This window comes from Chrysochloris asiatica, unplaced genomic scaffold, assembly GCF_000296735.1.
Source record: "Chrysochloris asiatica unplaced genomic scaffold, ChrAsi1.0 scaffold00059, whole genome shotgun sequence".
In the NCBI taxonomy this organism is placed as follows: Eukaryota; Metazoa; Chordata; class Mammalia; order Afrosoricida; family Chrysochloridae; genus Chrysochloris; species Chrysochloris asiatica.
The window spans coordinates 16308161-16334569 of record NW_006408577.1 but is presented as its reverse complement, the minus strand read 5'-3'; the positions used below and the strand labels follow the sequence as shown (position 1 = coordinate 16334569).

Genomic DNA, 26409 nt, shown 5'->3' with positions numbered 1-26409 from the left:
CCTAAAAGTATCACCTGTGGGTCCAGACTGCTCCATAAAATCTCCCTACAGGAAAGTGGTCAGAACAGGCCAAGAAGTAGTTTTGACCTATAGGAGGAGTCGCCAAACTTTTTCTATAAAGGACTAGATTTGTTATTGTTGTTTTTATGTGCCGTTCAGTCATTTCTAGAGAGTAGCTGGTGAGTTTGAACTGCCAACCTTGTGTTTAGCCATTCAGTGCTTATCTTAAAGCACCACACAAGGACAAAAAATATTATTTTTTGTGTTTGTGTGCCACACTGTCTCTGTTGGAGCTAGTCAACCTTGCTGTTGTTGCATTAAAGCAGCCATAAGAACGATGTAAACTAAATGAGCATGGCTATGTGCCAATGAAAACTGAAAGATTATTCACATAATTTTCAGGTATCAATAAATATTTTCACTCAGTTTTAGGGTCAGTGTTGTACAAATATAAAATGCATTCTTAGCTCACAGTTGGACTTGACTTGCAGGTCACAGTTTGCTGACCTCTGAAACCAGTCAAATCCCAAAAATTCCACTGCCATTGAGTCAATTCCAACTCATAGCAGCCCTGAGTTTCCAGGACACAGAATCTTCATGGAAGCAGACAGCCTCCCACAGAGCAGCTGAGGGGTCTTAACTGACAACTTTTGAGGTTAGCTGAGCTCTGAGGGTATTCACTAGGAACTTAATATGGAAATACATTGAGCTGGGGGTGCTGAGATTCGGCAGAACTCACAGGTACGAGGCAATGGCTGTGAGACAGCCTCTGGACTCCAGCTTCCCTTGCAGAAGCAGGGCAAGAGGATACTGAAATTATGTACTGTATTATTTCAAGGACTTCCTGCTTAGAAAACAAAGTTCTTAAAAAAAAAATGTCAGTTAGAAGGAAACTGCTAAGACATGGTCACCAGAACCCCTGCATAGAGCATATTATTTATTCTTTCCACCTGACTGTTCACACAGTAGGCAGGAGACAGAGAAGGGTGGGGCTGGGGTGTATGTGTTAAGGAAACCATCCTTTGTGAAGGACCCAAAGACCCTAATAGACAAAGCATATTTCTTTCAACTCACCTTCCAACCTCGGATATAAGACTGAATTACCAAGGTAGAACTCTTTATCTGTTGGTACCTCTTTTGTTGCTGTAGGATGAAAGGGGAAGATATTAACAGTTCTGTTTAAGTATCATAATGCGTACACGGGACACGCCTACATACACGGCAATGGGTGAGAAAGAAAAAGTCTTTGTTCACTTAGCACAAATTCCTTCCAGAAACTAATATATCTAGAAACAAACCTATCAAGTAGTTCAAAATTATTATAGTTGCTCCAAAGCATGCTTTGAGGATGCCAACTCTCGTTAAATTCTCTCTAAATGCCTCAGGAGCCACAACTATTTACACCTGCTCTTCGTATTCTTCTGGTTAAGGCAGGGCCAGACACACAGTTATGCTCAATACGTGTACACGAAATTAAACATCGAAGTGTCCTATTGGTGTCATTTCTCACCTTGATACTTGATGAAATGGTCCTTCCCAAATGGTCTTCTGTCTCAAACTATATCCCACTCCCCGCCCCTTGTCTCAGTATTCTTTTCTCACGTCTTTGTCTCCTTCCGAGCACCAATTACATTCTGTAATTGTGCTGATTATTGATCTACTTGAATGCACATTGTTCCTCATCTGAGCTAAACTCTATGAAGTCAATTATGAAAATTGTTTTGTTATCTCTAGAGCCTGGCAAGTAGGTATTTCAGAAATATTTGCAGACTTCAACATAGATGAATTCAGTACACTTCCAAACTCAGATTTTCTTAATGACCTTTCTAGATGTCGAGAGAGCGCTCCTTGCAGGCTATTGTGAAGAAAGTATAAGAGTCAAGTAACACCGCTATGCCTACAAAGGGAAATCCACTACCCAGTGAGGTGACAACAGAGAAAGCAGAACACATTAGGAATGAATTCACCATCTACTGATGGCTATAATCTTCTAACGAGAATAAGCGATTTTAAAAACAATCTTCCAAAGATCAAGACCTTTTCTTTAGCATATTCATTAATTATTTCCCAAACCTAGAAATAATACAGTAAGATGTACTACAGAGTACAGGTTAGCATAAATTATGTCCTGCACTAAGATATGTGCTGTAAGAACACAACTCAAGTTCAGACTAGCAAAGCTTCAGGGTTCTCTCAAACCTGTATGCTCCAGCACAACTTCTACAATCAGTGAGGAAGGACATTCCAGAGAGAAATTACAATCAATTAGGCAAACATGCATACTACTGCTGAATCCTTTCCCATATTTAATGAGGTGAGACATTTGGGGACTAACAAAACTCTAATCCTTTAACCCAAACCAAAATTCTATTAAAATGTGGCATCAGTTTTCTGGAATAAAAGTCAAACTTGACCCTATCATAGTCAAAGGGCTAAATAACATTACATTTTCCAATCTCATGGTCAAATTACAAATGTGAATTTCCCATTACTATGGCAAGTGGAATGAAAGAAAGTATGATAATTAAACACAAGCTTTGAAGTTGTTCTGGATCAAAATCCCAGCCCAGCCACGGAGTGTTGTGTGTGACTGCTCTGTTTCTTAGCTTTTACGAGGTTGTTGGGAGGACTAAGAAGTGTGTAAAATTACATATGCATAATATGTCCATAATAAAGGTTAGTATTATTACCACAGATTACAAATGAAGCAAACTCTTACCGCATATCTCCGGTACCACGCAGCAATCACAATTTGACTTTTCTTCATTAGCAGAAAGTAAGTACGACACTTCCACCCTCGATAAATTTTCTGAATGAGGGTAGCCAAGTCCTCTAGCCGTTCCTTCCTCAGGTCTTCTAATTTGAATAACTAATAAGACATGATAGTAGGACTCATCAAAAAACGTATCCAAAACTCATGGCATATATGAAAGAAATTCTCACGAATTAAAAAGTCTAAGAGTATGGCTGCAGCAGATGGATTCTAGTAGAATCCGAGAAGAATGTTCAATAGAACTTCAAATTCCTAAAACAAACAAAAACAGACCTACTACACTGACTGAGAATGGAGGACTCCCGAGACTATGGCCCTCAACCAGTTTTCAAATCTTGAATCAAAATCAACTCATTTCATCTTACAACTAAATCTCAAAAAAAAAAAAAAAAATCAGTATCCCCTATGAGTACTGAGCTCCTTTTAAAAAGTATCTCTATGAGACCAAATAGTCAACAATCACTTTTAAACAAAGATGGGAGAGTAAGGGAGCAAGAAAATTTGATTATCATATCTTTACCTGAATAACATGTTATTATATATGTATTTTCCAAACTGAACACATGCATTAGTTTTCTGTGCTCACTATGTGTTATTTGCATGTCTGGATGATTTACATAGGTGCATGTATGTAGAAGTATGGTAATGGAACAACTGGACCAAAATAATGAGAATGTTCATACATTGGAAAGAATGTAACCAATTTGACTGAACAAACTGTGTATAAACTATTAAAATGGAAAGCTAAATTACTGTGTTCACTGGAAACACAATGTTATTTTGATGTTGTGTGATTCAAAGAGCAGAGAATTCTTTGAAGAATGGTTACAGAGATGGAAACAGCACCTTCAAAAGTCTATAGACCTAGATGGAGGATATGTCAAGAAATAACAGCTTCACCTTTTGTTATTATAGTTTAATAAAGGTTGCTATGATTTTATAGCAATACTTTTTGACTAGCCTTGTCAATTTATAAATAAATTGGCTCCCTTCTAGAGTTCTTACGAGTTAGTTTAATTTAGTTCTTTTTAACTAAAAAAAAAATTTTAGTACCTTTAAGCACTTCTACACAATAGATCTACATTTCCTAAGATTATTGTATATTTCAGATATTACAAACAGAATTTACGTCCAGTTACTAAACATAAGAGAGGTTTTGTTTATAATCTACTTCTTTGTAATGTCTAAAATCGATATTATAGAATTTATCAGATCAAAGACTCTGATGTTTCTTAAAAAATAAACAAAGGGGCTTCAAAATGTTAATGGAAAATGGATTTTTTCCATGAACTTTTAAAGCCCCCTCACACATGTTTTCTCACTACTCCTTATAAACAAACATTAGAATGTTGAACTTTTGGTAGTGTCTCAGGTAATGTGATCTTAATCTTTAAGAACTTGACTATGTAATTATGAATTAAGTTCAGAATGTAAAGGTTTGACTACAGCAGAATGTGCCCTTTGGAGATGTAATTTATTATATATGCCTGAGTGGGTTTTTTTGTTTGTGTGTTTTTTAAAAAAAGCTAAAGTGGATAAAGAGAAATACTTTTAACTGATGGTATATGGAGGGGATTATAATCAATGTAATGAAAATATGAATTGTTGAATGTGAAACTGATGATGTGCCCTGTAAACTTTCACTCAATCCACAATAAAAACCTTAAATTAAAAAAAAAAAGGTTTGACTACATACAGTTCTTGGGTTTCGGATGAATATCTTTGATCTACCAAAGGAGTATTCTTCCATAGGAATCTCTAATTCATTAAACAGAACTTCCACACCAGATCTATAAAAAATAAACAGATAAAACAATGAGTTTTTGAGGTTCAAAAACCATTTACCTTTTTAAAATAATCATATCAGGTTCTCAGTGGTATAAAAATACAGCTTCATTTCTATGTGTAATGCTTTTTTAGTGAATATCCTTCTGATGAGAGAATTTTCCAGGCTGGATTCCACAAATGAAACCAAAATCAGCAAACACTAAAAAAGTAAATTTGGTTTCAGAACTATGTATTCTAAGAAAATGTGGCAATAAAGCCAATCTCCTGATTTCACTGGGTGTGCAGGCAACTCAGGTCTACTTGGTTATTTTTTGAAAATACTTTAAATATTGCTCATAGGAGAATGCTACAGGCCCATAGGAGAGTGCTAAGAGCCAGACCAGGAGGTTGCTAAGGAATGCAGGCCTTATGTGGTGGGAGCAAGGCTTGGTTGCATTCCAGGTTCAATGTCAAGTCGATAAAACGATAACTCGTCCTACTACCCTGCAGACTAGGTGCTGAGCAGAGCGAAAATACATGTTCTGAGTATTATGTTCCATGGTTACCACAATACTCAAGAACTAAGCAATGGAGTCTGAAAGAAACAGTACCCGAAGCCCACACATTTGAGCATTCAATTATGCATCAGAGACCACACCGTGTACTGGAGCTCCTCTTATGTGCTGACGAGAGTCTAATGCTGCTAAGGAATACGCCTGGGAAAGGCCAGATTCAGAGAACCTGAAGACAACACAAATGTAGAGGAAGGAAGATCTAAAAGTTCCAGTCTAAGCCCATGAAACAAGCACAATAGTCCTCTCCTGCCAGTACTAGGGAGACAGCATCTAACCCCCCACAGAGGAGGGTTTCTCTGAACAATGAAGGCAGCAGAAGGGTCAGTACACCAGGAAGACCAGATTTCCCTTCTGTTGTGACCCGCCCACCAGCACACACATTCTCTCTGCAGGTGGAGAACTCAGGGGTCACTCCACAGCAAGCGTCTTCGGGAGTCCAGCATTCTGTCTGTGACTAGATGGGTGCATCCAGTCACATAGACCAGTATGTGCCATTCAGGGAGGATGGGCTGAAAGCTGCTTGGCCTTGGGTAAAAGCCATTCTCCAATCCAGCTGTAGCAGCAATAACACACTGAAATGTGTCTGCTCCTGTGTCTATTTCTTAGTTCGTTCAGACCTAGGCAAAGTGGAGGACTTCACCCATTGACTCTCTCCATATAAAATTACCCATGTGAAAAATGAAAAGCTAGAAGTAATCCAAGATGCCTCTAATACCAACCCGTCCATAATTCTACCCAAATATAAACACTGATTATTGATCACCTCCAAATCATTTGCCACAAGGTCTGTAGTTCAAACTCACCAGCTGCTCCTTGGAAATCTCATACAGGGCTGCTATGAATCAGAACTGACTCAACATCACTGAACAATAGCAACAATCACTTGCCAAGGAGCCCTGATAGCATAGGGGATTATGAGCTGCTAACCTCAAGGTCAGTAGTTTGAATCTACAAAGCATTCCATTGTAGAAAGATGAGGCTTTCTGCTCCTGTAAAGATTTACAGCCTTGGGAACCCTATACAGGGTTGCTATGAGTCGGAACTGACACAGTGGCACACCACCACCACCACCACCATGTGAGACATTAAATCCTGGTGGGACACTGTAAGATAAAACTGAAATGCTAAAAGCAAGGTCAGCCATAAGGAGTGCTGGTAGCACAACAGGTAAGCACTCAGCTGTTAACCAAAAGTTTGACAGTTCAAACCCACCTAGCTGCGCTGGTTAAGAAGGATCTGGTGATTGGCTCCCACAAAGATTACAGCATAGAAAACCTAATGGTACAGCTTTACTTTGTTACAGGGGCTCGTTCTGAATTGAAATTGACTTGTTGTCACCTAATAATCCATTTGCTACAGGCATATTTAAAAATATCTGCTGCCATACAGGAGTCTTCGTGTAGTGCTATAAGACAAGCACTGGACTGCTAATCATGTCAGTTGTTCAAACATGTAGTCGAATCACCACAACATGGATGAACCTGGAGGACATTATGCTGAGTGCAATTATTCAATCACAGAAGGAAAAATGTTGTACGATGCTATAAACAGTTTAGAAAAAATTTTCTTGATAAAAAAGACTATGGTTACAAGGGGCAGGTTGTTGTTATTAATTGCTGTCGAGTCAGTTCCGACTCATAGCAACCATATATACAGTTTCCAAGGAGCAGCTAGTGAGTTTGTTGAACCACCAACCTTGGGGTCCAGTGTATTATCCTGCAGTGCCACACTAGGACTCCATGGGGGAGGGGGAACTATTCATGGGTTAGAGGGTAGACATGTGTTAACATGGTGACAAGGCAAGTAATACACAACCAGAGGCAGGTTAGCAGAGGAAATATGAAGGTAGTGGGAGATACCAGGAGGAATGCAACAGTTTAAGTGAATAGAGGTAAATACTGTTAACTGTTGGTACATGGAGCAATGAAGAAAAATACATGATTTGTTGAATGTAAAACTGATGATCTGCTATGTAAACCTACACCCAAGTCACAATAAAAAGTTTTTAAAAATTTATTATTAAATCTGGACAATAAGTTTCTTACCTTGCAGGACCTTTCCAATGAGGCCATGTTTGCTTACAAAGCATTTTGTATCTTTCTAGACATGGTTCATAGGCCTGCCTGAAGGCGTAGCCTGCCCTCCTCACTCGAACATTCTCCAAAAGACCCAGGTACCTGATCTGATGACAAACTAGAGCCTCGTTGAAGATGTGTGCTGCTTTTTTATCATTTGGTTTGATACATCTAAAAACACAGAAAGATTTTAGGTTTTAAATTCTGCCTCTTAGGGATCTATTTGTCTGTATTCTATAAAGCATCTAAATGTAATTACTTCAGAAGGAAATAATCATTATTTTTCTTTGCAAACCAACTCATTCATTTTGATATTATTTCTAATGAAAACAACCTCAAAATAAATACATTGCTATACAGCAATGAAAGACAATTTCAAGACATGCCACAACATGGATGAATATCACAAATATTTTGTTGAGTGAAAGAAGCGAGATGTAAAATATGTCTGTATGATTTTATTTGCATGACATTCAAGAAAAATCAGACAGTGGTTAGGAGCTGGGACCTGCAGAGAAGTGATGGTGGGAACCCACAGGAAGGGAAAAGAGAACCTATTGGGATGATGGAAATGCTTTGTGTTTTGATTTGGACGAGGTTATACAGGTGTACGAGGGGGCTTCAAAAAGTTCATGGAAAAATGCAGTTGAAAGATAATGGAATTTTTCCACAAACTTTGTGAAGTCCCTTCGTATTTATAAAATTTCAACAAGTTGTATTCTTAAGGATTGTGTGTTTTACTCTTATGTCTGTTACATGCAATGAAAAGGTGAGATGAACTGTATCCCAATATCTGTTCTTTGTTAACAACACATTTTGTTGCCCAGGGAAGGATTACATGTCCCAGCCTCCCACTGCAAGTAGATGTGGCCGGGTGACTACATTCTGGCCCATGGAAGCATTGTGTGACACCTCTTGACTGTGTCTAAAAAGAAAGGACCGTTCCTCATTTTCCTCCCACTTCTACCTGGCTAGGAATGCTGACGCAGCCGAGAACCATCTCTGACCGTGCACAGTGAAAATGAGAACCAACAAGTAGCCCTGGAGTTCTACACTTCGAAGTTTTCTAGTTATTCATAACAACAAGACATCTTATAACCGCAATCAATCAGAAAAATTTAGCATATTTGTATTTCTTTCTAATATAAACAGACTAAACACATGAATGTTTTTTCACTCTAGTTTCCTTACACCCACATTTTGAAAGACAGGTATAGAGGATGTGTGCACGCGCAGGTGTGCAAATGCTGTGTTATATGAAAACTGACCCATCAGACACATACTTTCTCTTATCTTGCTGTCAATTCCTACTCACAGCAATGCTATAGGACAGAGTACAACTATCCCATAGGTTTCCAAGACACTTACCAACAACAGCAATCTTTACAAGAGAATACTGTTACATCTTTCTCCCAAAGATAAGATGGTTTGAACCACAGAATTTTCTGTAAGCAGTCATAGCTGCCTGTCTGAGGACTAAGGCACACCTTATCCAAGCCAGGGTATTTCCAACAACCTCATATGCATGTAAAAGTTGGACAGTGAATAAGGAAGACCACAGAAGAATCGATGCATTTGAGTTATGGTGTTGGAGGAGAATATTAAAAAGAACCTTGGACTGCCACAAGAACAAAGCAATCAATGTTGGAAGAAGTATAGCCAGAATGCTCCTCAGAAGCCAGAATGGCCAGACTTCTTCTCTCATACATTGGACATTTTGTCTGGAGGGACCAGTCCCTGGAGAATGATATCATGTTTGGTAGAGTAGAGGGTTGGAGAAAAAGAGGAAGACCCCAAGGAGATGGATTGGCACAGTGGTGGCAACACTGGGCTCAGGCTTAGCAAGGATTGTGAGGCTGGTGGGAGACTGGGTAGAGTGTTTCGATCTGTGCTGTACAGGGTCACCATGAGACAGTGCCGACGCTATGGCACGTAACAACTACAACAAGAAATCACCAGTTTTCTCAGGGTATACTGCTCACAGAAAGAAAGAGGTACATTATTTCCCAACTGCCAAATAGTAACTAACACTCCTCTTATTTAATGCTGCATTCTAAGTTTACACAAGAACCCAAAAAGAGTTTTCTATAAACCCTAATTAGGAAAATTTTACATTTTGTTTCTTGTCAGTAAATAAATGTATAAATAAGTATATAGAAAGTTGCGATCTCTTTATTTGCCAACCATCTAGCTTCATTAATTTCTCCTCTTTTTTTATTCTTTATTTTAGTAGTTGGGGGCACTGACAGGTCATTTTAAATAAACAGCCAAATAACCAATCATTTGACCTTATTCTTGACTTGGCCTATGCCACTCAGATTTAAGCACACAGGAAAATGACCTTTTAGAATATCTTCACATTTGAACTGTTAAAAAAACAAATTTAAGAGTGAGAAATACCTAATGTAATTTGGGTTTTTGGTCTGTAGGTTTTTCATCAATGTGGCCACAGAAGCCTTGAACTGTGATCCTGCAGTAGGAGGCCTTTTTAGGTTGATCTTGGCAGGGTTCCCTTCGGGGAACAAAGATTTGATGAGGGCATGGCCAGCCTTCCACATGGCTTGGGACAAGTCTCGATAGAGAAGGTCATTGTTTTTGTCAACAAATCCTTCCACCTGGTACAGCACCTAGGAGTGGCACACAGAAGTCAGCAGCTAGGCAAATGGCACATTTTATCATTAAACAACTGTTAAGAAATATTCAGAGACTCTTCTTTCTCCATCAGAAAACTCCCAACATGTTAGTCATACTCTAATACTGAATTAGATTCTAAGTTTAAATTCCATCTGTCTAAATTATGGAAGAGTTCAAAATAAACTATTACCTTAAAGATCTGCAAATCTAAGTTCTAAAAATGTTATCATAACATTTTCAAAGGGTTTTAGATTTTTTTTTGGTGGCGCAGCATATTTTTGAGGTTTTACTTTATTTTCTAGCTCACATGTGCCAATTCTAGTCTGTTATTAAAGCAGACAAGAGAAAATAAAGTAGAAATAACACTGCTATTTTCATAGACATCCTAAACCATCAGAGAAAATGATCAGAAAAGGATCTTTTTAATGGTATGGTCAGATAACATATAATTGCTTTTTACTAAAAACATAATATTCTTTCCCCTTTAAAGTTTGTAACCATATTTATAAGGGAGGTATTAATTATTACCAATAAAATCTATAGGATAAAACTTAATGCTATTAAAATTATTTTTAACACTACCATTATATAGTAAATGATTTAAAATTAATGTCTCCAAATTCCAAGCAAATGAGTGATTTTATTTTAAAGGTAGAAATTCCCTCCAGTGTCATTTCAAATTCTCAATCTAAGAGTCATTATTTATATTAGGTAACTTGTACTTTCAAAACCTTACTACTCTTCAGTATGTCTTAATTTTTGCTGACAAATCTCTTTTATTGATAGCTCTTTTTTCATGGGTAGTACTTAACAATAACAAAAATCAATTTTAAAATATATTCAGAGTCTTAGTTCACTGGCTTTGCGTTTGAAAGTTATTATACGGTTTTACTCAACATGGCCCAGACTCTATCTCTATGGGACATTTAATGATTTGGCAGCTTGATTTGTCCTCAAAACTTAGCAATTTTTAAGAATGCCTCTCTCTATGAGGAGCCCTGGTGGCACTGAACTATAGGATAAGTACCAGACTACTAACCACAAGGTCAGCAGTTCAAAGCCTGCAATCATTTCAAGATTGACAGATGAAGCTTTCTGCTCCAGTAAAGATTTACAACTTTGGGAACTCTACACAAGGTCGTTATCAGTTGCAAACAACTCAATGGCAGCAGTTTTTTTGTTTTCTTTTTTCCATCTATGAGACACAGGGAGCCCCTGAGACATTTACTTGTCTACTAAATGAAAAGTTGGGTGTTCAAATACACCAAGGGGTGTCTTGGAAATAAGGTCTAATGATGTACTTCTGAAAAGTCCCCAGTTATTCAAACCCTGTGGATTGCAGTTCTACTCTGCACCCACAGCGTCACTTTGGGGACAATGCAGGCCTGACTCAGTGCTCTGGGCACTCCATACCTTGCCAGCATAATGCTGAATTCTGAAACAGCTGTGAGGCAGAGACGTGTCGTTGAGGAACCGAGAGCACTTGCTCATCCTGCTCTCAAAGTGCTGGTGGGTGGCGCACACCTGGTTCAGTTTCTCTAAGAAGGTCTCGTCGGTGACCGTGCCAGGCCTCAGACACTCTTCATCCAGCATGGCCAGGATTCCATTTGTGTTCTGGGGAAAGGAAATAAAGTTTCCTTCCTTCCTCGCTGTATTGTTTTAATAATTATTCCTAATGACACCATCAAACACAATCAACTTGGCCACATGAAAATTCCGCTCAGTTAAAACAAACGGTAGAGGAGCAAAACAAGTAACGAAAGCTACAACAGGCAGCTCTTGTCCGGTGTGTTCCAGGTGTGCGTGTGTGTGCGTGTGTGTGTGTGTGTGTGTGTGTGTGTGTGTGTGTGGTGTCTACCTTACCCCCACCCCCCAGAGCAGTCACCCAGCCACCTTAGGGGTGACGCCTGCAATTCCTGTCATTCAAACAGAGGCATGTGACTGCAACAAATCCAGAACTCAGAAATGAATGTGTCAGGACAGTCTCCATAACATGAGGTCATAAATCACAAAGCAGTCATCTAAGGCCAATGTTTGAGTCTTAGCTTGGGAGGGAAATTGGTTTCAGATGTTTCCAAATCATTCAAAATAACGTTTATTTTCTAGCGAAAGAAAGAACGTCAAATAAATGCCGTGATTTAGAATGTTGCTTTTAATGATTAATGTAATCAAGTTGGTTTCAAGAACATGTTTAGAATAAAATACCGGTTCCATATAAAATTACTGAGTGGATGCAGGCATGATTGAAAACTTATTTGTTGTATATTCAGAGCCTGAGATCATACTTATCCTAAGAAATCAGGATTCTTCCACTTTGCTAAGGGAAGACTATAATGCCTCCAAAGAGACTAGCCCATTACCACTAGCGGTCAGTCCCACCCACTTCCACTGAAGCCAAGTCCCCTATTCCTTTCCTCTCTCCATACAGGGCCACAACCTTCTCTAACCAGCATCTCTTCAATCCTGAGAGAACCCAGGGGAATTGTGAACTCTCAGGAATCAAGTGTGTTCAAAACAGGACCAGAATAAACATTATTGTTAAGTGCTGCTGGAAGGAAACATTTCCTTTATTTATGTACTTAGGCCCCTGTGTGAACATGAGTTTTTTCAATCATATATGCAAGGGGATTTTTGGCTGAGATAACCAAGTATATGTCACTTTTCCTTTAAAAAAAAAATCTTGAAAGGAAATATTTAGTACAATGTTATATATATGATGGAAAATGTACTAGTCAGGAATTCTGAAAGTTACATTTCTCACAGCAAATTACCTTGGTCACAGAATTTGCCAAGAAAATTTACAGTGGATTTCCAGAGTTTAGAAAAAATGAATTGCTTAGGTAGTACATATCAGTGTTTAAGGAGCTCTGGTACGTAGTGATTATGAATCGGGCTGCGAACCGCAAGGTCAGCGGTTCGAAACTACCAGCTGTTCTGCCCTATGCAGGGTCGCTATGAGTCGGAACCAACTCCACAGCACATAACAACAACAGCAACATATCAGTGTTTACCTTCTAAGATTGTTTAGATTTTTCAAAACAACGTTTTGTTTTTTTATTATTTAAAACCAGTGATGCTTTAGAATATTGTTAATCTTCAATTTAATCAAAGATTCCACTCTCAGGAGTATTTGAGTACTAAGAAGAAATATTAGCCAAACTACAGAATTTCCAAAAGGGCTTGCTAAAGATAAATAGGAAGTAGTTTGTTGTCCTTTTAGAGCCTGTGACTTTATTCCAGATGCACAGCCTCACTTCTCTGAGCAGTCAGTGAAGAGTTAAGAGAACTGTGAGACAATAAAGCTTATGCATAGCTTGAAGGCACGCTGTCACCAAGGCTAGGACAGCAAACAATCTTAACCGTAAGACAAAAGAGCTTCTTGGTTTTCATACACAAATTCATCTCCCTACAATTAATTTATAATACGTAGAGAATACAGTGAAAAGATGTAGAAGGCATGCCATAGCCCATAATCTGTCATACTTTAAGCATTTTTGCACACTCAGATCACCTGAAAAATCTCCATGGTCTTGACCACAACAGGGTCACATATGCAATATTTTCTGCATACATCCATGAGCCAAAGTTAGGTCTACACCTGAGCCATTTCTAGAGTCCCACTAAATTCATCTCCAGCCAGTCAGTCCCTTTTTCTACTTGATCTTAGTGTGAACAGTACTTTAAGAGGTCACCGGTGTTTTAGGAATAAAATGGATAGTTTGATTTGGCAAAACACAGGGATGGTTGCTCTCAACCTACTCTGTTCAGCGTTCACATCACCAGAAATGAGGGATTGGATCTGGGCTTCAACCACAAGAGAGGCTATTGCATTCAAGGCCCTGGCTTCATGAGAGGAGCACAGGGATCCTGAGAAAATATCAAAATGTTCAGGTGTTTATGTATGTTTTGGAAAATGGCGTATGATTGCTTATGGCCACGATTAAGTCTCCAAAACTCTAATTCCAGAAAAGTGTTTAACTAATTGTTGAAAATTCCTAAGTGATTATTTATAGTACCAGAAATTTTTAAAGAAAGCTATACTCACATTTTCTATTAGGTCACAAATGATTGCATTATTGAAGTACTCAATGTGAGTCCATTCTATGTCCTAAAACAAAACAAAACGAACGTCAAATTCCTTCTCACAATGTGACCACACTACCCTCCATAAAATACTCTGACTGTCTGGCCATATTTTACTTCCTCTTTGAATATTTCTTTTATAGGGTCAGTGCTGCAAATGTCTTCTTCCAATTCCTCAAACTTTCTTAACATAGTCCACCAGTGACTCGATCTGACTAAGCTCAGTGACCTTGAACTGTCCGGAGACTGCCTCCCATTCCACTCTCCCATCTGTGGCCATTTCCCATGTACTTCACTGGCACTGGGCCAAGTATCTACTCAACAGGCCTTTAGGTCAATAGTTCTTTGTATATACGCACAGTGTTTATAAGGAAATAAGTCAAGAATCTAAGGCTAGATTTTTCTGTTCTTAACTTTTAATCACATGGAAATTTTTACTTTTAGACACCAATCCTATGATTAAAGGCAGTTGAGATTGGTCTGATATTCTTACATTTACACTTGTAGGGCAGTTCACTATTTCAAACATAAAACAAGTCCAGTAATAAGACAAAGTATTTTCCACATAAAGAAAAACATGAATACGAATTGACTGGTTCTAACACTAGAGATGAAGCCAAGTCTGTAAGGCCAATGTAATCATTCTGTGCCCGCTTACACTTTATCCCTAAGTGTAAACATTTATTTTTCTTCTGAGGGAAAGAAATTTAATTCATACAGCAAGCTAGGAATCTTCCTATATACTCTTACAAGTGTTTTAGACAATTTGTACAAACTGTTTTAAGTTACAGATCAAAGTTCGAGCATTTCCCTTATGATGAGAAGACAGGAAGAGAATGAATCGTGCTTTTAGGATGTTTATGTTACCAAAAGGTGCCAGACAATTTCTAAAGCATAATGATCATTCTAACAGAGAAATGAAATATTTATGATTTAGAGTAAAAACAATTATGATTTATAGTAAAAACACAGGGAAAAACAACCACTATTTAAAAATCTATATTGAGAAACAGAAAAAAAAAGTTAGGTGTCCTTAATGAATTCAAATGACACTATAGAAAATTAAGAAAAGTAAGAAATATCATTACTGAAACATTAAAGCAAACAAATGAAAAGATAACAAAAATAATACACTCCACAAAATAATGCCTCCCTTTTATTCGTTTGAAATAAATTATTTTATTGCTTGAAAAAAAGGGCTATTTAAAAGATGAAATGCTCCTGGTTGTGGTGCTGTAGAAAGCACTGGACTGTTAATCAGAAAGTCAGCAGTTCAAACCCACTAGTTACTCCTCAGCATCTTATACAGGGTCTCTATGAGTCGCAACCAACTTCATGGCACTTAACAACAACATTTAAAAGATGAAAGGGTAAAAAGTCAAGAAAGTGTTTTAAAATGAAAGGGTAAAAAGACTTTATAAACATTATTTCTAGCTATTTTGAAATTGCATTAAGTGGGAGACTCTACATATAGCACTTAATACAATGTTTGGCATACAGTAAGTACTCAACAAATGTTAGCCATTTCTATTAGTAATGTTTTAGAAAGGTAATGCTTTCCAAGATGGAGCAAACCTTCAAATTATATTCTAATTACATATATTAATATTGACTTGGAAGGAGATACAGCACTCTGGGGAGTATTGTGGCTTTGCAGAATAAGCACTGGACTGTGAACCACCAGGTCAGCAGTTGGAGTCCACCAGCCATTCTGCTGGAGAAAGATGAAGCTTTCTGCTCTCATGAAGATTTCAAGTCTCAGAAACCCGATAGAGTGTGGTGATGAGTTGAAACTGACTCTATGGTAAACAAAAAGTTTTTTGAAAACATTACCTCCCGTATATACTCCTCCTGCTCTTCTTTAAGAGTTAGTTCAATGAAGATTTGCTGCAGCTTTTCATTACAGTAATTAATAATGAACTGCTCAAAGCTATTGTCCTGTGTGGAGAGAAATGAGAAGAGCTTTAGAAATCACGGTATTAGCTGGCTCACAACACTGTTACCAGCAACAGCACACATCGTAGTTCAGATTTCACAACGGCGCAGCACACAGTTCCTACGACAGAGGCTTGCACATTGCAGGCACTTGAGAAACGACCCACGAATAAATGAATGAATGAAGTATACACAGAATATGCAGTATCTGAAGAATGACGATTTCTAGTTGACAGAGATGGTTTTAGAACAACAGTACATTTCCCCCAAGAGGATCAGAAAATAAATAGTGAAATTCATAAACCTTTACCCAAGTTCTTCTTTTTCTGGTCTCAAGTGAAACTTCAGAGCTCAAAAGAACTCCCTGACCTGTCCTCTCATCCATCCCTATTCCAGTTCAGGTCTTCATTATGATTCCTATGGACCAGTTGTTGCTGTTCAGTTGTCACTGAGTCATTTCTGACTCATGGTGACCCCATGCCCTTCTCAAAAATCCATGTTGTATGAGAGGGCTTCAGAAAGTTTGTGAAAAGTAGAATGAAAAGATAACAGAATTATTTATAAACGTGTATATGTATATTGACGAGTGCCATTTTCGTTTGTCTCACTAGACTGTACACTCCTTACAGTGACTGAAAATGTCTCTACTCATTACTGTGTTTCCATGCTTTGCACCCCATCTAGCAAGTACTCAATATGTATTTGATGAATGAGTGAATGACGTGCCTACAAAATGGAGCACTAAAAAGGTTAGCATATCAAAAGCATCTCCCTACCTAGAAATAATCTCTCTACTCAGTACACTACTACTTGACCACTCTTATAAAACTCAGCAGTGTTCACCTCTATTGGGCTATCTCCTGGGCACGCTCTGAAGGAAGAGTCTTGCCTAAATCATTTCTGAATAAATCACAGAGCTTAATGGATTGTATATTACAAGGGCACAAAGTTCGTATCTGTTGGATGAATATGCTTCACCAAAAAACATATTTTCCAGGTAGAGGCAAATATAGCTAGTTTTACCACTCTTTCCCTTCTTTTCAGTGGGAGTAGGGGGGAACTTTTCTCTCAGTTAAGGTGGCCAGTCCAGGCCTAATGAGCTGGAAGTGATAACAAATAGTGCTGAGGTTAAAGTCTCTGCACCCTGTGAACACACACAAGAGCAACTAGCTTTCAACTCCCTCTGTAACTGATGTTGTTGGGTGACATCACGGGGACTTTCAGCTCAGAGTGACTCCACGTGACACCTCACTGGGTTTTCTTGATTATAGTCTATAAGGGAGCAGATCACTAGTTTTTTCCCTCATGGAGTGGCCGGGGGATTTGAAGACCAAGCCTTTTGGTTAGTAGTCGAGTATTAAACTGTTGTACCACCATGGTTCCTTCTCTCCATAAAATGGTGAAAAGAGAAAAGTCATAGAGAATTTTAAAAACAGACAGAAAAATCAACTTTGGTCTTACCTAGGACAAATTTTTACAAGGTACTTATGATGCATCTGACCATATTCGTTCTTGGATGTCAACTAACAATTTTTCATGACTAGCAATACTATTTTTAACTCCAAATCATGAATGACACATATACACTATCACTAACTTACCTGATTAATCCTAAATTTAGTCAAGGATAAAAGTTGTTTTTTTTTTTAATTTCTGAATGTTTGTTCTTACTAGGGCAAGGATTTATTTTGAATTCTATCTACATATTTAAATAAATGACACTTCCCAGTACTCATTTCCATACAAGCTTTTGAAAACCGTATGTTCTAATTCTCAAGACCTAATAATTTTGATTAACAACTAAAGTTAGTCTGGTGTGAATATCTTATTAGCACTATCACCAGTATAAGGCCATTCATATAAAATAAAATTTGGTTTTCTTGGTTTGGGAAAATATGTTCTTACATACAGAAGACTTAAAAATATAATTAAAATGTTAGTAGTTTATAAGAGCAAATCTTTGGTGTTTTTTTTTTTTTTTTAATTCATAGAATACATTCTTTCTGTTATTAATCAAATTTGTACCCATGGAGCTATTTAAATGAAATTACATTAAATCTTCATGTGGTGACGAATGAGGAGAGGGGAGCAAATATTGTCTTTCAACACGATAGATGGTTATGAACAGCTTGAAGTCTACTTTTGAAACAGGACTATGGTATACACACAAGCAAATTAGAAACCAGAGACAAAGCTTGACAATTATTAATGCAATTGAATAATTAAGCCAGAGTTCAATTGGATTAGCTCTCGACTTTCAAAAATTCCTGTATGAATTCTCTATTTCATATCCACAATTAATCAACAGCCATTAATTGCAAAACTCACAGTGGAGAAGCTGTTAACACAGGAACATGCAAGAGACCGGCACTGCAAAAAGTTCATACTTACTGCATTCTGGTGCAAAAAGGGACAGATTACACAAAATGCAGTCAGTTCTTGATGAGCAACAAACTTCTATAAGTAAACACTTAATGTTATTCACTAACTGGTCTTTTGGCATTGAAGCTAATTTTTTATTGGCATGGAACTTTAGAACAAGAACACTTGTCTAATGAATTCAAAAGAAAGGACCACAATAATTACAAGTAATGCCTGAATTGTGGTCCTTCTAGTTTGAGCTAAATTCAGGATAAAAACCATTAGATGGAAACAATTGCAAGTAGTATACGTGCTAAAGCTTTAGAATCTAAAGTCCTAAAGCTTCAGAATTGAATTGTCCTATTTCTAAAGTCACAAGAAAAACTAAATATATAAAACACATACCTAAGACCCATATGCACCCCAGACACACACAAAAAAAGCCCCATCAATTGAAAGGTCACCAATAGAGTGAAGAGATTCACCAAGATCCAAATAAAGTTCCCCCTCCCTACCACCCCCAAAGGGTACTGAGCGGAGCCTCCTCTTCTGAAACAAAGTGGTAAGGAAAGAGAATTCTCCAGGAGATGGCCTAAGAACAAAAACATGCCTTATTTTGCGGATTGAAACAAACAAACAAATATAGACCAGCTCAATAATCAACGCGGAGATCAACTTATTTTCTAATAGAAATCTCAGTATCACCTGCAAACACACCTTTACAGTCTCTGAAACAGGTCATGCATCCTGAGGGCAGTGAGGAATGCCAAGACTGAAGATGAAACCATACTTCTCTTTGTGATCTGTGTTAACTGTTGATACTGTTCAATTTGTTTCGGAAATGGGGTTTCATAAATTAAAAAAAAGAAAAAATTGAAGGAAAAAAAAAACGAAGAAGCAAATACTTTGCAGAAAATGAAAATGAAGGAATAGCTTAGTGATAGCCACAATGTATTGAAGTCCAACACATACAGGTACATCCCCATTTATACACTGGTTTCCCACTGTGGGTCCCCTTTCTGCTACAAATTAGCTAAACGGAGCCTAGAAACAACCACAACAGTATGAAGGCTCCAAAGTAAATTCACACTGGATACCTCTTTGGTTTGCAACAACAGCTATATGTTTCTGAGGCACTTCTTCCATGTGTCAATTTCAGGAATCAAAGTCATGCATAACTCTTCTCACTTCAGTGTTTCCCCATGCTTCATGTACTGAAGTTTTCTTTCCTGTCTTACTCACATTTATCCCTAAAGACTGAATAATAAACCTAACACTTAGGGGAGCACTTTCAAACAAGTTCATCCTGGAGTTTCCATTATACAATCCCCTCAAAGGAAGCCCACACCAGTGCTCTCTCAGTCAGTACCCAAGCTGCTATAGAGAACACAGGTCAACAGCAAGATGCCTAGATTCAATACAGTTTATCACATATTTATGTAACAACTGTAACTGTGAGAGTGTGAGTGCTGATGAGATTTACAAGCATACAACATAACTAAATTTAAAACTCCAGAGTTTCCTTCAAAAACTCTATAGTTTCCTTCAGGAAACAGATAAAGCACATTCCTAATACAGCTCATTGCTAGTTTATATTCAGAAATATTAATCATAAACTTTCCACAGGGAATAATTTTGAAAGATGCCTCTAAAAGCAGGCCTATTACTAGAGTCTTAAATTCTCCTTAGCAACCAAGTGAATACTTGCTATCTCACCCCCCACACCTTAAGGCCTATAGATATTTTTTGATATCTTATAATCTTTAAAAAAAACAATAAATATTGAAAGATGGTAAAATACAGGTGGAATAGGAATGGGTTTTCAGGTGAATGTTACATGAAGGAAAGAGAAGGACAATTCAGACATGAAATCATCATTTATTCAAGCAAAAAGTACTGTTAATTACATACTTCATTTGAGGTCAAATTTTGGAAATAACAAGGTGGTCAAGGATCCATAATTTACATATGTTGTTGTTGTTGTTAAGTGCTGTTGAGTCGGCTCCGACTCATAACAACCTTGTATAGCGTTTCCATGGAATGGCTGATGAGTGAACCGCCAATCTTGTAGTTTAAGCCAACCTTGTAGTCCAGTACTTTATCCCATAGTGCCACATCACAACTTTACATATGAGGGGGCTTCAAAAATGTTTGTGAAAAAAATTATTCTGTTTCAACAATTCCATTTTTCAACTAACTTTTTGAAGTCTCCTGGTAAATGAATTATCTTCCAAAATAACTGAGTTAATATATTTATATAAAAGTTATAGGACTTTTAGTGTAACCTTACTACTTTAGAGAAATCCAGGCTATATTACTGATTACTAATTTGAAATGAACTGTCAGTCCCAGCAAAGGTTACTTAGAGTCATATCTTTGGGGTGGGGAGGGGGAAGACCCATTTTATAATTCTGTTTTTACAGAAAAATACAGTGTACTAGACTTTACCCATGAGTTAAAATCACAATGTAAAAAATTAGACCCCCAAATCAAAAAGTGCTTACTTTAGAAATTCACTTTTTAAAAGTTCTCACAAAATGAGAAAAACATTTTCCAATATATATTATCTTTTTTAGAGATTCCAAAATTAAAAGACTAGCTAACATTTTTGAAAACTTCTGTCTAATATGTAACATTATTTTTCTAGGGACATACTCAAATATGGTCAACTGTAAGAAAAACAATTATTCTAGTGCTCTTCCTAAATATGCTTAAATAAGCTTTGATTTAAAAGAATATTATTTAGAGCAAGAGCAGAGTAGACATGTACTGCTGTTGCATGCAAGTTGATTTCAACTCACAGCCTTCCCCATGTGACAGAGTGGAAATGTCCTGTAGGTTTCTTGATTAGGATAAGCACTGAACCGCCAGATGGGTGATTCAACTTCACCAACTTATTCTCAGAAACCCTATATACAGTGGCTATGAGTTCTTACTGACTTGATGGCACTTTACAATACCAATAATTTTTACAGAAGCAGACTGCCAGATCTTTCTGCAGTTGAACAATTGGCTGGATTTGAAACACCAATCTTTTAGTTAGCAGCTAGTGTTTGCACTTAGCCATTTGTGGCACCAGGGCATAAATTCTTACCATTTAATTTTACATCTACTTTAAATTGTCTTTTTATTCACCAGCCCATGAAGGACAAAACTGAAGGCAACAGAATGTACTGCTTGGAAACCTGATCAATTTTCTTTTAAAAACAAACAATTTAGAAAACAAACTCTATAATCACGAGATGGACTTAACATGCTACTTTGACTCTTGACCCAGTTGTTTCATTTGAAACAATCATTACAATTATCATGTTTGTATTATATATGGCTCACTTCCAATGATGTTCACACGGGTAAAATGAGTAAGGGGCTCAGGATTCAAAGTTGGTTGTTGTCAAGTGCTGTGAATCCAACTCATAGTGACCTGTATAGGGTTTCCAAGGAGGAGTTGGTGAGTTTGAATCACAAACCTAGTGGTTAGCAGTCCAATACTTAACTACATGCCACACCAGATCTGCCTCATAGGAAGGCAGCTCAAGAGTCAGAAAAAAGGAAATATTTATCCATTGCCATCATGGTTTGGAAGGACCTCTGGTGGCTTAGACGGTTACAACTTGGGTTGTTAACCAAAAGGTCAGCAATTTGAATCCATTAGCAGCATAGCCCAAGAGAAAGATGAGCTTCAGAAATCCTGTACAAGGTGGTTATGAGTCGTGACCAACTCAATGGCACGGCACTTTACAACAGCAGCATATTTTGGAGAGTCCTGGTGTGATGCTGGACTGTTAACCGGAAGGTGAGTGGTTCTCATTTCCAACCACTGCTTGGAACTCTATACAGGGTCACTATGAGACAGAACCGATGCGACAGCACTTACCAACAGCAACATGCTTTAGTTTCTATGAATTAGGTGCATCCGTCTCTCCCAGTAAACTACCTACTTTAATACCCACTAGAAAAGAATTTAAAACAAATAAATGAAATCAGTTTAGATTGTTCAACTTAGTTTTCAATTTATTTCTTTATTTTTAAAGAATAGTGGGGTGTTTTTTTTTGTTTTGTTTTGTTTTGGAACTGTTACAAATATTTCTTAGAGATCAAGAGCCATGTTTCTATCTATTAGAAAGTCCAATCTGTAACGGTGCAGTTTTGGAGTGTTTGGATCATCATTCTTCCTTTGGAAAGTTGGATTTAGGTTCTACAAGGATTTATGGCTAAATTATTTTTCCTCTATGAATTTTAATCCATTTAATTGTATGTTTGGTATCAGTGTGGTGCTAATCTGTTTTCCTAACTAACATCAGATCACATGCAGTCAGCAAGGTGGAATTTATTCACCCAGAGGGCTTGGGAATATTCTGTAGTCATCCACGTTTCACCACCTTGTGACTGAATGAATACACCAGCTTCCCTCTCCCATGGGACTGTGGGAAGGGACCAGAGTGAATGAAAGGTTTCCACCTGCTCAGCTGAAAACCGCTTTCATGAGAATCGACAGTGGATCATGAGGCAGAATTATAGCATTAAAAAAAGTTCTGGATCTTTATTCCAGAATACTACCCAGGGAATCTCTGAAGATAGAATTCTTACTTCCAACATTTTCCACTTAACATCAAAGGTAGAATTGTATCCTATTCTAATGGTTTCTTTTCACTTGGGTGAAAAACACCATAGAAATTTTCATTTTTACATTTCTGTGAATTCTGAATGCATTTTTCTAAGTCACATCCTTACACAATGCATTTTAGCTTATGGTACTTTAAGTCCTTAATTATTTGGTTATCTAGTACTCAAACTATGGGCTTCCTGGCATTTCAGTGTGTTCTCATTTTGCTGAGAAACTAGGAAAATGTGGGATGTCACTGGATGTGTGTGTGTGTTTGTGAACAAATCTTGAGGAATTTTTTTTTCTAATTCTGTACCAAAGAACAGGTGAAAATATCCAAGAGTACCCAACCAAACCTTTCTTCTTACCCACCCTCTACCAAACAGTTAGAGCACAGGCTATTATATATGACGATGATTGAAAGACTAATCTGAGAAGGATGAGACAGGAAACTAGAGAGGCAATTAATTATAAAGACCAACAAATCTTTCAAAGAACATGAAAAAATCCCCACCAACCAGTTTCTGAATAGAGAAACAAAATGAACTTGTAATGATTTTATGATCAACACAAGGTTTTTCTATAAACACATGACTGAGTGGATTTGGTCTTGACTAAAGTGCTGGTTTGCTACCACAGAAGCACTGGCCTGCTAACCACAAGGTCGAGGGGCAGACACAGCAGCTGCTCCTTGGAAATTCTATACCAGGTCACTATGGTATGAACCAGCTCAAAGGCATTTAACAATGAAGTGCTATTTAAAAAGAATAAAAACTAACCTGTTAGGTTTCAAAGTTATTTTACATTTAGAGAATGGGAGGTGAGGCAGGATGTTTCACAATGGCATTCTGTGCAGAAGCCAAACAGTATGAAGACAAGAGATGTTTGGATTTGTCAGCTCACTCAGTAGAAATGGTCTATTAATTAGAGCAGCTGGAGTAAAGCCTGAGTGTACAATGAAATCACCCAGTGCGCTTTACAAATGCTCATGCCAGGGCCCCAACCCCAGAGAATCTGTTTTCATTGGTTTGGGGTAGACCCTGAATATCTGATTGTTCAAAATCTCCTTCGGGTGATTCCAACATGAAACTAAATTTGAGAACCTCACTCAAGTATTCCTCTAGAGAAAACAAAAGCATCCGGAAATATAACTAATATTCATAGGGCCATCAAAAAGTGCACAGAAAAATGGAATTTCAAGATAATGAAATTTTTCTATGAACGTCTGACGTCTCTTCACAGGTCTTTTCGTAAGTTAGTTGTAATGGTACTGAGAAGAATAAAGATACAATCTACAGAAACAAGGCATGTTAAAACCAAAGACTTGATGCGAAACATTAATTAACCACAAGTGAAAACTATTCCTGGATTATAGAAGGGTAGTTCACCCTGAAAATGTATCTTCACCAGGAACATCCAACTTTTTTCAGTTGTGATTAAGATTTAAAAATTTTAAAAGCAGCCCAGTTTCCTGATTAGACCTTCCTCAGACCCAAACAACTTGGGTTCTCATTCTTATGTGCAATGAGCATCTCTGTCTTGCTTACCACTAGTATCTTGCCCATATTAGTCACTCAATAGATACCATCACTTATATATGGTCAAACTTCACAAGAAGTATGCAATTCAGTGAGGGTCTCCTTTCCCATGGCTCATTAGACCTTGGAATAATACTGGAAGATGAGGCTAAGCTTAAGTCTCATTATAACCCCATTATACAACAAAAAACAACCCCTGAATTGTGAAATAACACTAAGAACCTGCTCATTGGCTTGATGACCAATAAATCTCTTTCAGGCAAATACATCCAATTAAATCAGTTCCGGTTTCTTTGATTCAGAAATACCACTGAAAAAAAAAAAACTTTTTTCTTCAAACGTTCTAATGAAATCTCTGTTAACAATCCGCCCTGTTCATCAAGACCACTTAAATTTAGATCAGCGATGTGCCAGGTAGAAACCATTTCATCTGCCAAGAGTTAAGAATGATTTTGACATTCTGTCCATTTATTGATGGATCTTACTACAGAAAAACTGATTTTGGCAGTGATTAAGTACACTCAAGCAACTCTCCTGTATCATTAACCCTGAATTCTACTCAGACCCAAACAACGTGGGGTCTTCCTTTGCATTACTGCAATGAGAGTCTGCTGAAAAGTAGTGTTGTGGGTGCGCTCTCAGGGCACAGGTGCCCCCCCCACCAGAACAGAGACCGACTCTGGGAAGACTCCCAACATTAGACTAGCGCTTGTGATGACCATTTTAATGGGAGAAACATGGAGTCACACACTCATTACAAGCATTTGGACACATCTTGGGAACTCTTTAGGCTTGAGAAGAAAGTTTAGAAAATGACCCTCAACTCACCTAGTAGCAAAGTAAAGAAAATTTTATGAGGCTTGGGGTTTAGATTGAGACTCTGTCACTAAGTGCCATGCAAATTTGAGGAGAGTTCCTGAACCAAAGTCTCACCTTCCTCATCTATAAAATGAGAATAATAGTAATTGGTTTCTGAAGTTGTCATGAAAAATAAATTACACAACACACACAACATTTTCCACAGCACTTATATACAGCAAGCCCTCAATTCGTCACCCTGAGTTCTTAATAGTGAACATGATTAAGCAAGGAGATTGCACTGTATCTCAGTGAATGTTATAAGAAAAAGGCATTTGTTAGAAAAGCCTGGTTTAACCGAAGGGAATGTTCTGAGGGTGAGAAGAGGCTACATTTTTTCTGTGAGTCTGTGAATCTGACTTTTTGTAACATGTAGTTCTTTGGGTGGTCATTCTGTGGCAAGCCTGGTGTATTTAATTTACAAATCATTAATTTGAGGTGGTGGTTAAGAAAGGAAGAGACTAATCTGTTACTTCCCTGACACAAAGCAAAATACCACTCCTAAAAGAGAGAGCAAGTTTTTTAAAGGGTCCTCCTAAATACCAAAGTTAGCAAGGGCTAAACAGGAAATTTTAATATACACATGCAATTTTCAAATATTTGATTTGTTAACAGGCATGGAGTCTTTACAAAATTCAATGTGAACTTCAGCAGAAAATTATTTTAAACTTCACAGCAGAAGTCACATAGAAAGATCACATCTAGTGGAGTCCTGTAAAACACCCTACCCACATCCAAAGACAAATTCACTCTCATGAGTTAATTCTGACTCATAGTGAGACTCTCCATGTGATTTTCAAGGTTGTAATCTTAACAGAAGCAAACTGCCCCATCTTTCCCCTGAGGAGCAGCTGGTCTGTTCAAATCATTGATTTTTCAGTTAGCAGCAGAGCGCTTAGTCACTGTATCACCAGGGTTCCTTGTATGAAACCAATCATCGAATCCCGATTATTCTCCCTTCCAGAATCCCTGAATGTCAGAGAAGACATAGCCAGCTACTGTCAGTCCATAATGAGCATCTGGTCCCCCATTCCTGGCCTTCACAGAATCAACCTGCCTTACTTCCCAAACAAACAAATGGCTACAGGTATACTGTGCTTGATAGAACTCTCACAGTAAGACTTCAGTTGGCAAGTATGGATACAAAAAGTTCTTTTTAAATGTGACTGTCTCCAAAATAATGCCACACAGCACTTAAAACATA

At 37.7% G+C, this 26409-nt stretch overlaps 1 protein-coding gene across 1 annotated transcript in view; it reads right to left on the bottom strand.

Annotated features, from left to right (window-relative positions):
• MYO1B (myosin IB) overlaps positions 1–26409 on the bottom strand; it is a 215487-nt gene that overhangs the window by 27954 nt on the left and 161124 nt on the right. Inside the window, exons 14-21 of the mRNA XM_006864054.1 lie at positions 15741–15845; positions 13870–13932; positions 11238–11438; positions 9591–9817; positions 7161–7361; positions 4470–4563; positions 2720–2869; positions 1075–1143 (exon numbers count right to left, since the gene is read on the bottom strand). Coding sequence (XP_006864116.1) covers positions 1075–1143; positions 2720–2869; positions 4470–4563; positions 7161–7361; positions 9591–9817; positions 11238–11438; positions 13870–13932; positions 15741–15845 — 1110 coding nt within the window. The remainder of the gene's footprint in view (positions 1–1074; positions 1144–2719; positions 2870–4469; positions 4564–7160; positions 7362–9590; positions 9818–11237; positions 11439–13869; positions 13933–15740; positions 15846–26409) is intronic.